Source organism: Mixophyes fleayi, chromosome 5 (genome assembly GCF_038048845.1).
Source record: "Mixophyes fleayi isolate aMixFle1 chromosome 5, aMixFle1.hap1, whole genome shotgun sequence".
In the NCBI taxonomy this organism is placed as follows: Eukaryota; Metazoa; Chordata; class Amphibia; order Anura; family Limnodynastidae; genus Mixophyes; species Mixophyes fleayi.
Genome location: NC_134406.1, coordinates 23,077,801 through 23,092,941, shown reverse-complemented (window position 1 = coordinate 23,092,941; position 15,141 = coordinate 23,077,801). Strand labels below are relative to the sequence as shown.

Genomic DNA, 15,141 nt, shown 5'->3' with positions numbered 1-15,141 from the left:
CTGGCCCCAGGGGTTTGACAAGCTCAGTGTATTGTATGCAGAATCCTTACAATAAATTTAATACCAGGGTCCTTACAGTAACGCTTTCACCTGGATACAGCAAGCAGCAGTGTGAACATCTGCACAGTTATACACACCAGGGGTATAGAGCGGAGAAGTAAATAGTAGATTGATATTAACTTAATTACATAAATAAGCCGTGAAATAAAAACAAATCAGAATTCCTTTAAAAGGATAATTCCAGCCAAGGTATATAGTAAAAATAGCTAAACATGAAAGTTACACTATCCAGTGGTCCAATGCCTTGTTTCCATCTATTCATTTCTCTTCTGACCTCCCTCGTGGCTCCTGGGAGATTTGAAACCATTGCCATGTAGGATGAGCCGCAGCAAGGGGGCGCCACCTCATGGTAGGCAACTAGGGCATACGAGAGTATGAATGAAGGGAAAGGGCTGGGCTGGAGAGCCTCTGGCCGTCACTAGTGATGATGCGACTAGTACAGCATGATGTACGGCGCTGTGGACCCCTTGTGGCGCCTTGTAAATAAAAGATGATGATAATAATAGTTTGTGTGAGTGGGTCGTCAATGAGGAGAGGTAAACGCCCGTTGTTGTCTATCACCGTCTGGTGTCACTACAAGAAGTCGAAAACAGAGCAAACGCTTTAAACACACTAATATTTTATAGCAAAGAATATGCCAAAACAAATTAGCAAAAATAATGTCCCTTATGGTACCCGAAGCACTGTAAGCACTATAATATTCTCCGTTTACTTCAGCCTTTGATGGTCCATTCACCTGTATTCCATTGAAATGCGGATGTGTCGTTTTGAAAATTGTAACATTGTACATCCAGCTTGTGGTGTATAGTTAATGACACACACTTTTATTTTTGAGAAAATAAGCTGGAAAACTGTGCACCTCCTTTTCTACCTGGTAGGGCTAATGCCCTAGGGTTTATATAGATTATGTGTTGATGTAGGCTAAAGATTTCATGTGATCATCCAGAGCCAATCAGAAGCCTGTTTTGATAGCTGGCAGACTTCTACAGCATGCTCCTGCCAGGACATAACACTGATTAAAACTCATGAATATTTATATGTGCCCAGAAGAGGGCTAACTTCATGCAGAGATGTGAAAATGGAGTTTGAAAGAAACAATACAGCTTTAACACATAGTAAATATAACATGTGCAGTTGTGAGTCAGTGCAGGTCTGCTTTAAATTGAGGTTTAAAGCTACTAAGTAACAGCATAGATTTGTATGCATCATTCGTTTCTTTCCTATACTAAGTGTTCTAATGAGTATGATGTCAGTCTAGTATGTGTGTTGTTATGATTCAACCCCAGTTCCAATGAAAACACAGTGCAAACAGAAGTCTTAAGTTGTTTAACTGGAACAACGTACTGTACCTCCCCCACATACTACCATGGATGTCATAGAGGATAAAGGATTACTAAGAATATTAAATATTGGTTGGCAGAGACCATTGAACACCTACTGCTGGGCAGCACAGTGGCCTAGTGGTTAGCACGTCAGCCTCACTGGGGTCATGAGTTTGATTCCCGACCATGGCCTTATCTGTGTGGAGTTTGTATGTTCTCCCTGTGTTTGCGTGGGTTTCCTCCGGGTGCTCCGGTTTCCTCCCACGCTCCAAAAACATACTGGTAGGTTAATTGGCTGCAATCAAAAATTGACCCTAGTCTCTCCCTCTCAGTCTGTCTGTCTGTCTGTGTGTGTGAGTGTCCATAGTAGAGAATTTAGACTGTAAGCTCCAATGGGGCAGGGACTGATGTGAATGAGTTCTCTGTACAGCGCTGCAGAATTAGTGGTGCTATATAAATAAATGATGATGATGATGATACTGCTGCTTGTCGGTGTTTTGGGGATTATATAATTAGGACCCTTTTGTGGAGCACGTCTCCAGCCCTAAGGCCATCTCTTTTTGAATAGAGCATCAGTATTTCGGTTGAAGTGATGGCGCTATGCTGTCATAGAAGTATTATTGAGGACCTGAACAAGTTCATTTCATACAGAATACCCGTAAATCTGCTTATTCAGACAGTTTTCTATTTTTGGCAGCAGGATGTGCTTACACGGGTAAATGTCACATCAATCAACAGCCTTATTTTCTGTCCACGTGGCCAAGTTACTTTCATTACAGTACATGATATTGTGTGTGGTGCTTGCTAAAGGCTTCAAGGGAATGGAAACCCCCCGCGTTTCATTTTACATAGCTCTCAATGGTATTTTTATATTTACAGTATAATTTAATAATGAAGACTCAGACACTGCAGGATATTACTGATTCATGCAGATAGAGAACTATCTGAACCGACTTAAGGTCCATTTTGCAAATGAATCAAGTTAAAATAGTGTGTGTTTTTGTAGCTATAACCCCTATCCTATCCCTATCTTCTGTCCAATTGTTTGCTAGATATACTCTCTAGCAGGGTGTATCCAACACTTACCTTTTCTGTGGCTCTCCTCCTTTATATGCAGTTCTCTGTACATCCAGCCCCCACCGCAGCCTCAAAAAACCCAATATCATTGAGTTTGAATTCCTGGTGTGATTGCGAGGGCATGACAATACATTCAGACGGGCAGAGCTGTGTGTCTGCAGTGCCACCTCCCCACCCCCTCCCCTAAGTCATCCTTGTGATGATTTTTACTGGTTAGGAGTGCTGGCGAACGGGAGGGGGGGGAAATGGAGAAGGGGTTTTATTGCTGCCCAGGTAACATAGTGGGTGCAATGTAATGTGACCCCTCTACTGAGTTTACAGTTGGTAAAGCCTAAACCTTGCATTAATACATTTTAAAAAATAAACAAACGTTACTTCTGGTTGCGTCTGATTGTAGTTTTGGTCTTTGATTACAGTGATTTGTGGATTGTAGCACAGACAAACGCGCTACGATAGGCTGTTTTCAATTACTTATTCTGCTGTTTAGGTGCTTGAAGCATTAAATGTCCCTCACGCTTCTGTGTTACTAGCTAAGAAGCATAGTGATTAATCTCTTGCTTTATTTGTGCCTCTGTAGGAAAAGCCTGAAGAGGGCGAATAAACATTTGTTGAAGATTCTCCTGGAAATAGTAAAGACGACGGGTGCGGTGGAAGAGACCATAGGACGACATGTTCTTAGCTTGCTAGACAAAGCCGGAAGACGCCAGTCTGCTTCCAAGGTGTTTGTGTGGAGCGCCAAGCCGGAAGAGCTAGCGGCTGTCCCTGCGGCGGGCATCACTGTCACAGGTAAGGTTTATAAAGTAGCAGTCTTATAATGAATGTTTGTTGTCACACTGACATTTTCAGAAGGGCCCCAAGAACATGAAACTAGTCTCTGAAATGTTCCTGAACTTACTTTACACAGGCAAATTGTCATTACTTAGATACTTGGTGGCATGGATGTATTGGTGTGTGCGTGGGGGGGGGGTAATCATTTTATGGAACCAGAGCAGTTGGTAAGTCTAAGGTTCAGCCTAACTCTGACTACACTGCAGTTCCAGGGAATTAGTCAAACTCCACACAGATAGGGTCCTGAATCAGACACTGAGAGCCAGCAATGCTCACCACTGTGCCTTTTCTATCAGTGTCCTCTTTAAAAGGAAGATATCCACCCTTCTAGCCATGAGGTTAAAACCATATATTTAGACATTTGGGGACAGAAAATGTGCATGTTTTAAATAATTCCCTGTTTCGCTGCCTCTTGAGCCTATGTGAACGTGCTGCGAAAAGATTGAACAAGAAAAATAAAACGCTACTAAATAGAGAAAAGTCATAGTCCTTCATACTTCTTATACCAAGTTAGAATGTTGTGCCAACAATTGGAATGTATTCAGCGGACAGATATTCCGATCACATGTAAGAATAAAGCAGACGTTTGAAAAGCAGTTCTTGAGAGACTATTCCCAGGAATTACCTGTTTCTAATCTTACTAATTGGAGGAAGCACTGGGGTACTTAATCCCAGAGGTTTGTTATTTCTTTTGCCTGGTTATTGTGGTTTGTACCTGTGACACTTGTACAGTTGTTACCTGTGTGACGAACAAGCTTGTCCGGACTACGTCTGTGATTGTACCAACTTCAGCCTGTTTAACTTGACTACATGGCTGCCTGCGCTTGCTCCTGTCTTGTACCTGGTTCCTTGCATCCTGCCATCCGGTCACTTCCTCCCATACCAGATCCGGTACAGCATGGCAGATAAACCTAGCAATAGCCAAGGACTGTGGCAAAAAAAAAGAATATTTGTGGGGTAAAGCTGAAACAAATAAATAGGTAAGACAAAGTAAATAAACACTTAGTACGCACGATGTGACTAAAAGTAAATGCTATTCGTACAATCCCAACGCCAAATATATACAGTTCAAGTATCAGATTAACCACAGTGTACTCCGTATATACATGCCCACAATATACAGCATAATACTGAGCGTGTATCGATGACCGCTCTCCCGCCTCCCCTCACAGTGTGGTATCAAGGATCTCCGCGATCTAGTGGAAGGTTAGACGTTCATTTTATCTTCTCAAACACCACCAAAAGCAACATTTATATTTTTGGTTGGATTTCTGCTTTAATTCAGCTGTTGAGCTTTTTGTTTTTAATTTTTAAGACAACATAGTAATAGATTATTGTTTAGAGAAAGTTAAACAGACTGTAACAACCTAACAAGGCATGTCTGTTCTATTGCTTGATTTGTGATGTATAAAAGCTCACGTTTATAGTCACACATGGACATTGATGTGTAAGCGTGTTGGGACATGCCACCGGGTTTATAAGTGGCTGAAGTGTTTAGAATATTGCTTAGCAATAAGGTGCACTTACTTCATTAATGTTCTTGAATTCTTGGCAGATATACAGCAAATCTAATTGCTTAAGTCCATCTAATGAAATTTATGGACCCAGAAAAATGTTAAAGTGTTAACCTATACTGCAGATAGATCTGTTATAACGGCTTAAATATAACTAGCACGCTGGGCGCGGCATGTGAGGACTGTAAGCGCTACGTTTTCATCTCCACCACTAACCTACATGATCATTGCAGGTGAATTTAAATGCAAAAATAAAATGTATTAATTATTTTCTGTAAGGGAGCAGGACAGCCCCAAATTAAAGTAAAAGTAATTCCTCCCCACTTCATTACAGACAGCTGAAGCCCCTCTCACATTTTAAACCCAGCAGACACATGAGGTCTGATAAAGGTCGAAAAGCTAAGATTGGAGTTTTTGTGGGTGCTGTAAGACTGGCCCTGGCCCTGTGTATGAATCCACACTGCGATTCTGCAAAGCAAGTCTACAAAACTGTCACTCACTCTTAGTCTGTGGAGTTAGAGAAGCACCTCCCTCCCAACATGGAGCCTGTTGCAGAGGAGTGGGAGAGCATGGTGGACCTATTTTATTATTGCCTTCCAAATTGCTCCAGGTATTGCATGTATATCATTCAGCTCAGCAATACTCTGGGGCGAGAAGGACAATTGCCCTCCTTCAATTTTAACCAAATGTACCTAAAATATTCATAAACTGCTCCCCCACCCTTCAGCGTTGCGCCCTGGGCTGTCGTCCCCCTGGCAGAGCCCTAGTTACGGCCTTCTCTGGGGTAATATTAATGTTAAATAGTGGCCTTAGTTGATCTTTTAATACAATACCCTTATCAAGAACATACACAGTGTCAATTACACAACTAATGCAGAATAGCATAACAATTATTTTAAGCAGTTTCAAATATGTAGTTTCACATAGTGCGAGTGGTCCCGCAGCAACGCCGCGATGTGCGAGTGGTCGCGCAGCAACGCCGCGATGTGCGTGTGGTCACGCAGCAACGCCGCGATGTGCGAGTGGTCGCGCAGCAACGCCGCGATGTGCGAGTGGTCGCGCAGCAACGCCGCGATGTGCGAGTGGTCGCGCAGCAACGCCGCGATGTGCGAGTGGTCGCGCAGCAACGCCGCGATGTGCCAGTGGTCGCGCAGCAACGCCGCGATGTGCGAGTGGTCGCGCAGCAACGCCGCGGTGTGCGAGTGGTCGCGCAGCAACGCCGCGATGTGCGAGTGGTCGCGCAGCAACGCCGCGATGTGCGAGTGGTCGCGCAGCAACGCCGCGATGTGCGAGTGGTCGCGCAGCAACGCCGCGATGTGCGAGTGGTCGCGCAGCAACGCCGCGATGTGCCAGTGGTCACGCAGCAACGCCGCGATGTGCGAGTGGTCGCGCAGCAACGCCACGAAACATTATATATAAAAACATATCTAACAAAAGGAACAGGTTCTCCATACATATGGAATAAGACCAGACACTGAGAACGATAACCTGCATACCGGACGATAGGAATGATACTGTGCAGTATACATAAGATTGTGACAATTACACGGCACACGCAGCAACACCTTAACAATGTAGAGCACATAGTTTATAAAAAGAACAGATAATTATCTATAAAGCAGTAGGCACCCATATATACTACTCCTACTACAAGGGTCAAACCGGTCACTTACATGGTGAACCATACGGAGGGCCGACCTCCACCAATTGATCCTAATTAATACTGATGCTCTTAAAAAATAAAATAAATAATATAAAAAGTAAACATTTGACAAGTTAATTCTGTAGTGAGCCGGCACATTGCCTGTTGTATCACAGAGGTTTGGCGCCTCATCAGATAAGGTCACTGCACAGCAGGGGTTCTTAACCTTTTTTTTTTTTTTCTTTGTGCCACGGAGCCGTTTGGCTTCTGGTGGGGCCTCTGGGCCCTCTCTCCTAGCCCACACCCCTATCCGTGTTACAAATATGATTTGAAGATATCTGAGATTTCAGTTGGTGACTAAGTCACAGGTGCTGCTGACACTACTGTGATTTGCTGCCTACATTCGTAATTGCAGGAAATGCTAAATTTCAGTTCCAGTTTAGTGAAAATAAATGAAACCTGCTGTCCAGGGAGTGAGCTGTGCTAGGTCTTATAGCGTGAAGACCACACTGTGCTCTGTAGAAGGTCAGCAGTCTGTGATGGCGCCATGCTGCAGTCCAGCAGAGAGAGAGTATTAGGACATATTTATAGAAACTGGTACACAAAGCACAATGATGTAACCCATAGCAACCAGGGAAGCTTCCCAGCACACACCATGACTCAGTGAATGTTAATCTCCCCATGCACAGCTGGAAAGGCATGCAATTGTCTACGAAAACATTTAGCTACTCGGTGGACCACTTTTGGGGAAAGTCCATGTGGCTTTAGTCCTAGAGACCAGAACTGTCATGGGGGCCCTCTAACCTTAAAAAGAGCCACACATCACCATTAATTTAATTAATAAATTAAAATAATACATGTATATAAGTGATACAAGCTATAAAAAACAAACTTAACAATAAAGCAGGAAGGAGCTGGGGGCTCAGGTGAAAGCACTGAGATCTGCCTTCTTTTAGGGTTTAGTAGAGGTCGGTGCATTGAGCTCTGTGCCAATGGCATGAGGCTCAGGGGTGGTTTATAAATAGGGACCTGTCTGTATTTAGGTAACTTCTTCCAGCTGATAAAGAAGTTCCTAGACTGCAGCGTGGCCTTTGAGACACATAGTGGTTGGTATCTGGCCTAGGACCAGCTACGCTCTTACTGAGTGTACCAGTCTGTGTGCAGTAGTGTGCCAGCAAGACCCGGCTTGTTTTATCTTCTCAGCAAGCACAGACATGTGGAACCAATCACTGCCAGCCTGGACATTTGGTTCCTAACCTCAGGTGAGCGGTCCGTGAAGCAGTCAGCGGACCTCAATCTATGGAACCTACGGTATTTGTAAGATGCTTCCCAGGAACAAGGTTTTCATGTCTGTTTTCCGAGAACTAGTGACCTCACTGAGGCATGAGGCATTTTATATTTTGGTAAAGGAAATGTCCACACATAGGAGTATCTTGCTAGTAGACCCCTCTCCCCTCGGATGGTAGAACGGCAGTGGTCCGATGCCCGTGACTCTTGCTGTTCTGACATCTGATGTGGGGTTACTAGTAAAATACTCCTGTGAATGAAACTCTTCTTCAATAAGCCTTTAAGCATTTGGATTAAAATACAGAATACATTAAATGTAACATTGCATAAAGGTGTTTGTTTTCCGATAAACTATCACAAAGCGTAGTGTTACTACATGTTTTCATTTCTTGGCACCTCTAAAACGGATGTCTGAATCTATATAAAGTGTTTGCTAATATGCAGGAGTTCCAAATTCTGCAGTAGAAATGTGCAAATTCTGAGCCCAAATGCAAAATGAGGCACAGAACCAGGGCTGGATTAACCCGAGGCTACAGCCCTGGGGCCTCCGGCATCCAGGGGGCCCTTGAAGGTGCTCAGCAGCATTATTGATCGTTTCGGGAGCGGGGGTGCCCCTGGCCCGAGCACTGTAGTCCTTCCCCAGCGCTCAGTAATCTGCTTACTGAGGAGATCTCGTGAGACGAGTCTCACTCTCGCGAGATCTCCTCAGGGGCTTACAGCGCGCCATGGAAGGACTACAGTGACGGGAGAAGGAGGTAAGCGCTTGGTGGGGGGGCGGCTCACAGGGGAAGCCTCACGGGGGAATGCAGACCCCCTTAGCCCAGGGGCCTCCATTACCTTAATCCGGCCCTGCACAGAATGGTCATAATCAGTAGATAAATCGATCAATCATGTCTACTGTTCATCAAGACGTGTATTACATTATAACAGGAGGCAGTAAACATTACAGTAGTAGCCAATAGGATGTTAGATTGCACTGGAAACTCAATCTAGGAAAGTAAAATAAAGCAGAGCACATGTTTATTCAGGACGTGATCTGTCAGTATTATGGGAATTTAGCTTCCCCAGTGTAATTATCACTTTTGTACACTGTGTGGCGCTGTACACATATATGTATCTATGGATCATCTCTTCAATGTATAGTAATACTAATAGTCCCTTCCACAATCATAAATAAAAATATATATTGTGTTAATCTACACACGTCAAGTTCAATACTGCTGGATATCCCTTGTAATATAAGCATAATTGCCTACTATTGAGATCTCCCCTAATGGAGATCCTGGACAGGATGTCCAATGGGGGGGAGTGATGGTGCGATGCAGCCCCCATGACGTCTTGCGCAGTGAGTGGCGTTATCGCGGCCCCTGCCTATACCGCAGGAGGACTGAGCAGGATCCAGGGAAGGGGACCTACTGTCCTGGGAGTACCCAAAATTTTGGTGTCTCCAGGAAATTCTGGGAGAACGAGAGAATATATGTGATTCCTTTAGGCATGACATAAGGTAGAGACCAATAGGTCCCTCCAGTCAGTCTTCCTATTACTTGTCAGCGTTAGTAACACGGCATTGTTGTTCTGTGTAATTTACTTTTTACTATTTGTACATATAGGTTGTTCCAGGCATCTATCACCATTTACGTAATACGTATGGACATTTAATGGAGACAATTAGCTGCTTGTCAGGTGCATGGAATCACAATACACCCAATACTATCTCGGTGGACAATCCCCACCAAGTCCTGTCTACAGAATTAGATTAAATATACTTTTTGGCATTTTTAATTACTTCTTCTCTGAGCTTTACGAGTAAATATTTATTGAGTATAAGACATCACAGGAATAATTGCAGCTAATAGATTAGGGACATTTGGCATCAGATAAATATTACTCCTGAACTTACCCAGTCACACTTCTGTGTATGGACAGCTGAAGTGTTCAGATAAATATATAAAGTGAAGAAACCAATATAATTAGATACGTTTAAGAAAATGAAACAGAAGGAAGTTGGCAGATAAAATATTCTCATGGTGTATAGTTCCATATGTAGGACAATCAGCAATTCTATACTGTATAAACTGCCATATGCTATAAATATGTGCAATCTGGTAGGTGTCTGTAATGCTGTTATTTGCAAAGTGTTAAACAAACAACAAACCCTCAGTAAGTATCGGAGGGAATATACAGTGACTATACACAACATGACCCACTTTGGTATTTTTCCCCAATTTATTCTCGTAATGGAATCAGAATAATTTATTTGGGAATTCTTACCCCTGATCAGCACAAATGTCATAAAACAGCTCTAATGCTTTTTCTTAAATACAAAACAGGCAGTAATGAATGACATCAGTAAACCACTCTTTTGCTAAGATAAACCTATATAAACCCTGGTTCATTATGTTGTCTTCATAATTAATTGGTTGACGTCAGCAGAGTCCATAGTACATTAAAGGTGTTTTAATTGATTTAAAAGTAAATACCCCTGTCTGTGAGAGGTCCAACATTAGATAGGGCAGGCCTGGCCAACCTATGGCTCTCTAGATGTTGTGAAACTAGATCTCCCAGCATTCCCTGCCAGCTATCTGCTGAATGTATACTGGCAAAGCAAGCTGGGACTTGTAGTTTCACAACATCTGGAGAGCCACAGGTTGGCCAGATCATTTCCAAATGAACTTCATCGTGAAAAACAAAGAACAGTCAAATTAAATCTGATAGAATGTTGTAGAAAAACACCAGTCTTTAACGACAGTGAGAGTCTTTGAAAATGTTCTTATAGCTCTCTGGTCGGAATAGATCCCCTGATCCCAGTACCGTGAAGCATCAATGCTAACCAGTGTGCCGCTGTGCTGCCTAACAAGAGCCCTGGGACTGCACAAATTAATGTTTTATTGGAGGGTGAGAAAAAAATTTGACAAAGTTTCTGGGCGACCCAGATAACAAGAACTGGAAGGAGGACTTGGGAGATTTATATTTCGGCAGGCTAATAACCCCAAAGCATATAGCAAAGGCACGTTGGAGTGGCTAAAATACAAAGAACTGGCCCAGCCAAAGCCAAAATGTTAGTCCCTTTGAGCATCAGTGGAATGATTTGAATCTGGTGCCCACCTGACCTGACGGAACACGAGGAATGTTTTAGTAGTATGGGCGAGATCTGCAGTGTCCAGATGTGCAAAGATGAATGCTTTTTACAGCCTCTCTATATGTATATACAGAAGGATGCGTTATAGTAAGCATGTATATATTATATCTTAAGTTTAATTATTCGGAAGCACCAACCTCTTGCTAATCTTAGCAGGGCTTCCACCTTCAGAAGACAATTGTTTGAACTGAAAATAAAATGTTTTTGTTTGCTGTAGAGATAAGAAATGAATGTTTCTAAAATATCCATCATTGCAAATTCCAATATTTTGCACTTGTGAATTTATGCAATATACAGTTAGTATTTCTCTGTGAATTGGGCAATATCATTATAATCTTAAGCACAGATTATTTGTTTCACAGTCATATGTTGCTACAAGATGCAGAGGGCTGTTTATCTCTAGTAAATGCAGAATACCCCAAATACTCAAGTATTGTAGGATATGAATTATTACACTTGCTGAATTAATCTTTATTTTGTATAATTTTGGTTTCCTAAAGAAGAATATCATAGAGATATTTTATAATTCTTCATTAGATAATTTTAGCTGATATTGTGACCACTACACACACATTGAAATGGTGAATCTTCATGAACTAATCCAGTGCCTGAGAGATGATTTGTTCAGTAGTTATTACTTTGTATAATGGGTGATTACTTTGTAAAGTAATCACCCATTATACATTATAATTCAGTCACTGGGGGTCATCATTCTTTAAGAGGACAATTCAATTCAGCATGAGTTTCCTTGCACTACACTGTACGCCCTGAATGCCGGGGAAACTAGTCAACTCCAGAAGGATCGAGCAACAACGAGCGCACTCAGCCCCCATTCCAGGAGCAATTTACATTGCAGGTCCCGAAATTGTGACGTGCGAGGAATTTGGACTGAATTGAGTTCCCAGAGTCTATAAGGCTGATATTACCTAGGCCACAGAACTGGGGTAACAGATATCACTCATTGTTGGAATACATATGAAAATAAACTAATAGACTACTTTTCTCTGTAATCTCACTATGTTCCTAATTATCATAATGTTTGTCCCTGATGCAGATGATGAGAATGCGAGTGCCGGGGGGAAGGAGACAGGTACCCGGCCAGAAGCAGCCGAGGAGGACCTGGATGTACCCCTGCAGTTCACAAAAGGAGATGCTGGTGGGACAGATGTGAGTCCTGAAGATGAAGCTCAGATACTCAGCATTAGCACCCGGCTACAAGCGGCTGTGGAGAAACTGCTGGAGGCCATTAATGAAACGAGCAATCAGGTAGAGACACTGCAGGTAGTTGTGTCTATAAGGGGAGGTATTGCTACTGCAGGGGTTTGGGGCTGGTGTTTGAATAGTTACTTTTATGAGCAAGTTACCCTCAAGCTTGTACACTGATGCAAAACTGTGAACTTGAGACACATTATGTTTTCAGTATATTTACTGTAATGCCTCTTTACCAAGGACACATTGAGATCCTGCATTTATGCTAACAAGTCAGATGCAAAAAGTAATGCTGTATTTATAGTCAAAGTATATCCTGGGATAGGTTAATCAAACATTCTACAAAGGTAAAGTGGAGGTGTTGCCCATAGCAACCAGTCATGTTCTCGCTAGAATGTAGAATGTACTAGATACATGACAGTTAGAATCTGAATGGTTGCTATGGGCAACACTTCCACTTTTCCTTTTTAGAATGTTTAATAAATCTACCCTTAGTGTTATGGTTTAATATATCATATCCATACAATGCAGGGATCCCGGGTTTATGGTTCGTAGTAAACGGCCAGTTGAAACCTGCTGAAGATTATTTCTCCTCCTGAGTTGTAAGTAGATGTTGGGCGTGTGACTGTAGTAACACGATCATGATCCTGGAATCTTGTCACCTCGGGCTTATTTGTAGCTTGTAGGAGATAATTATCCGCAGCTTCTTCTATGCTGCCCCAGGACTTCTTAAATCTGGACAGCAAATGCAGTAGTTTTACCCCACTAATAAGAAATGGACTCCAGTTAGGTCATCTGCAGACGGGGGACGTTACCTGGGAAACATTACACCAGGAACCAGCATGACGGACCCCAGATGTAAGGAGCCATTTCTGGAAACCGGTGCATATGAAAAAGGTGCTTTTATTGAATACATCAGCATCTTGTTGTTTTCTGTACAGTACAGCACTTGTTTTTCCTGTGCACCAGGTTTCTCCATAACAGAAGTCTTCTCTGCGTACTGTTTTTTTCACAAGGAAAAACTCTGAAACGTGAAACCTCTGAAAACTCAAAAATTACAAGTGCAAGTCAAATTGTCTCCTTTTCACTGAAAAGAGAAGCACAGAAATTTTAGCTGAGGAATAGTGGGAGAACAGCACTGGAAATATTTTAATATAGAACTGTTTTCTGAAAACTGTGGCGTGTATTGTAACGACGGGCCCCCAACTACTACTTTGTGCTTATTCTGCTCCAAACAGTGTAATGGTCTGTGTCATGTGTAATGCTGCACATAGGCCACAACACAGCTCATGGACTATAGTAGAAAGATACATTGTAACACAGCTTCTTCCAAGAGAATAAAATATTTGTATTTACGTTAACATGACAGAATCACCGTACTCCTAATTTCAGGCTTTCTGTGACACACATAATAGAGGATTGGCTCCTCCCCTACACTTTATAGTACTCCTGCAATATTGCTGATTATACACTTTAAAGTGTACTCGGTGTCTGTCAACTCACTAGCTCCTATTGACAACTCTGAGGCGTGAGGCACAACTTCTAGTGAATTGATTGGCTCTCTATTTATACATCCCCGCTCTCCCGATTTGCAGACCTTAAGAAAAGGGTGAGACCTGCAAGTAGGTGGAGTTTTATCCCAAAGTGGGCAGTTATGGGGCGGGTCTTTTTTTTGACCCATTTTTGCAAGTCTAAATGTTGGGAGGTATTTGTATTGGATCAACATTCAAGATGACTAGCTCCGCTGTGTGCGGGCGACAGACACATCTGAGGAAGCTGAGCGGCCCTGTGTTTTTTTTTTTACTGTCATATTCTGCTAAATCTGCAAGTTTATTGGTTGTGATAGTTGCGTATTAAACATAAATCCAGTGCTAAGTTTCACATCTCATAACCCCCTTCCCAAGTGATGTTACAGAAAATTCTCACAATATTTTTTTTCAAAACACTTTTTGGTTAATTTTTTAATTCGGATAGAAGTCCTTAATTGAGCTCTAAAACTTTCGGACTTGTACTTTAGCTATTGCATTCATTTAATGCCCCAGTTGCTTTTCCAGTAAGGGTGATTTAATTCATTAAACGGTTCATTACCTCTCCAGGCATCTCACCAAAACTCACGGACGGCGGAATTAGCTGTGTGACTGAGTGCTATGATCTTTAGAGTGCAGGGCAGATTGAATGTGTGCTGGAGTTATATAATGCGCTATATCTGAAGCATTTGCCTCGGAATCCATAACCCATGTGTTCAGTGATCAATTGTGTAATTGTTTCCCTTGTGTCATTTCTATCCTTGGTTTATAATAATTACATTACGTTGACTTTGGTTTAATGTTTGTTGTTTCAAACCTGTCACATCCCTGGTATCATTTTATAATAATGAGATATTGTCCTGATGCCAAGATAGATAATAATCAAACAAGGCTGGCAAAACAAAGATGTCATTATAGTCTAATTGTCAAAATGAACCGAAGGTTTCTTTGATCTATTACACCTTTTGTATCACTTTAAATTATAGGGTGTTTGTTATATTTACATAAATGTCCATTAGAACTTTAATAACTAGGGTTTTATAGGTTAATTTGTTAAATTGTCCTAAACTGTAGAAGTTTAACGATTAATGTCTTAAACTGAGGCACAAAGTGATTTGATAGGCTGTAGTCTCAGACCCTCAGTGATGTCACTGGTTCTCAGTGAATTGATAGGCTGTAGTCTCAGACCCTCAGTGATGTCACTGGTTCCCAGTGATGTGATAGGCTGTAGTCTCAGACCCTCAGTGATGTCACTGGTTCCTAGTGATTTGATAGGCTGTAGTCTCAGACCCTCAGTGATGTCACTGGTTCCCAGTGATGTGATAGGCTGTAGTCTCAGACCCTCAGTGATGTCACTGGTTCCCAGTGATGTGATAGGCTGTAGTCTCAGACCCTCAGTGATGTCACTGGTTCTTAGTATATTGATTGGCTGCAGTCTCAGGCTCTCAGTGATGTCACTTTTTCCCAGTGAATTGATTGGCTATGGTCTTATGAATATTGGTTTAGCCCAGGGGTTCCCAAACTTTTGCAGTTCGCA

The 15,141-nt window shown here is 42.2% G+C and overlaps 1 protein-coding gene across 6 annotated transcripts in view; it reads left to right on the top strand.

Annotated features, from left to right (window-relative positions):
* AKAP9 (A-kinase anchoring protein 9) overlaps positions 1 to 15,141 on the top strand; it is a 161,735-nt gene that overhangs the window by 80,380 nt on the left and 66,214 nt on the right. For all 6 annotated transcript variants that reach the window (XM_075211837.1, XM_075211836.1, XM_075211833.1 and 3 more), the window contains 2 exons: positions 3,037 to 3,245; positions 11,924 to 12,135. In XM_075211837.1, coding sequence (XP_075067938.1) covers positions 3,037 to 3,245; positions 11,924 to 12,135 — 421 coding nt within the window. The remainder of the gene's footprint in view (positions 1 to 3,036; positions 3,246 to 11,923; positions 12,136 to 15,141) is intronic.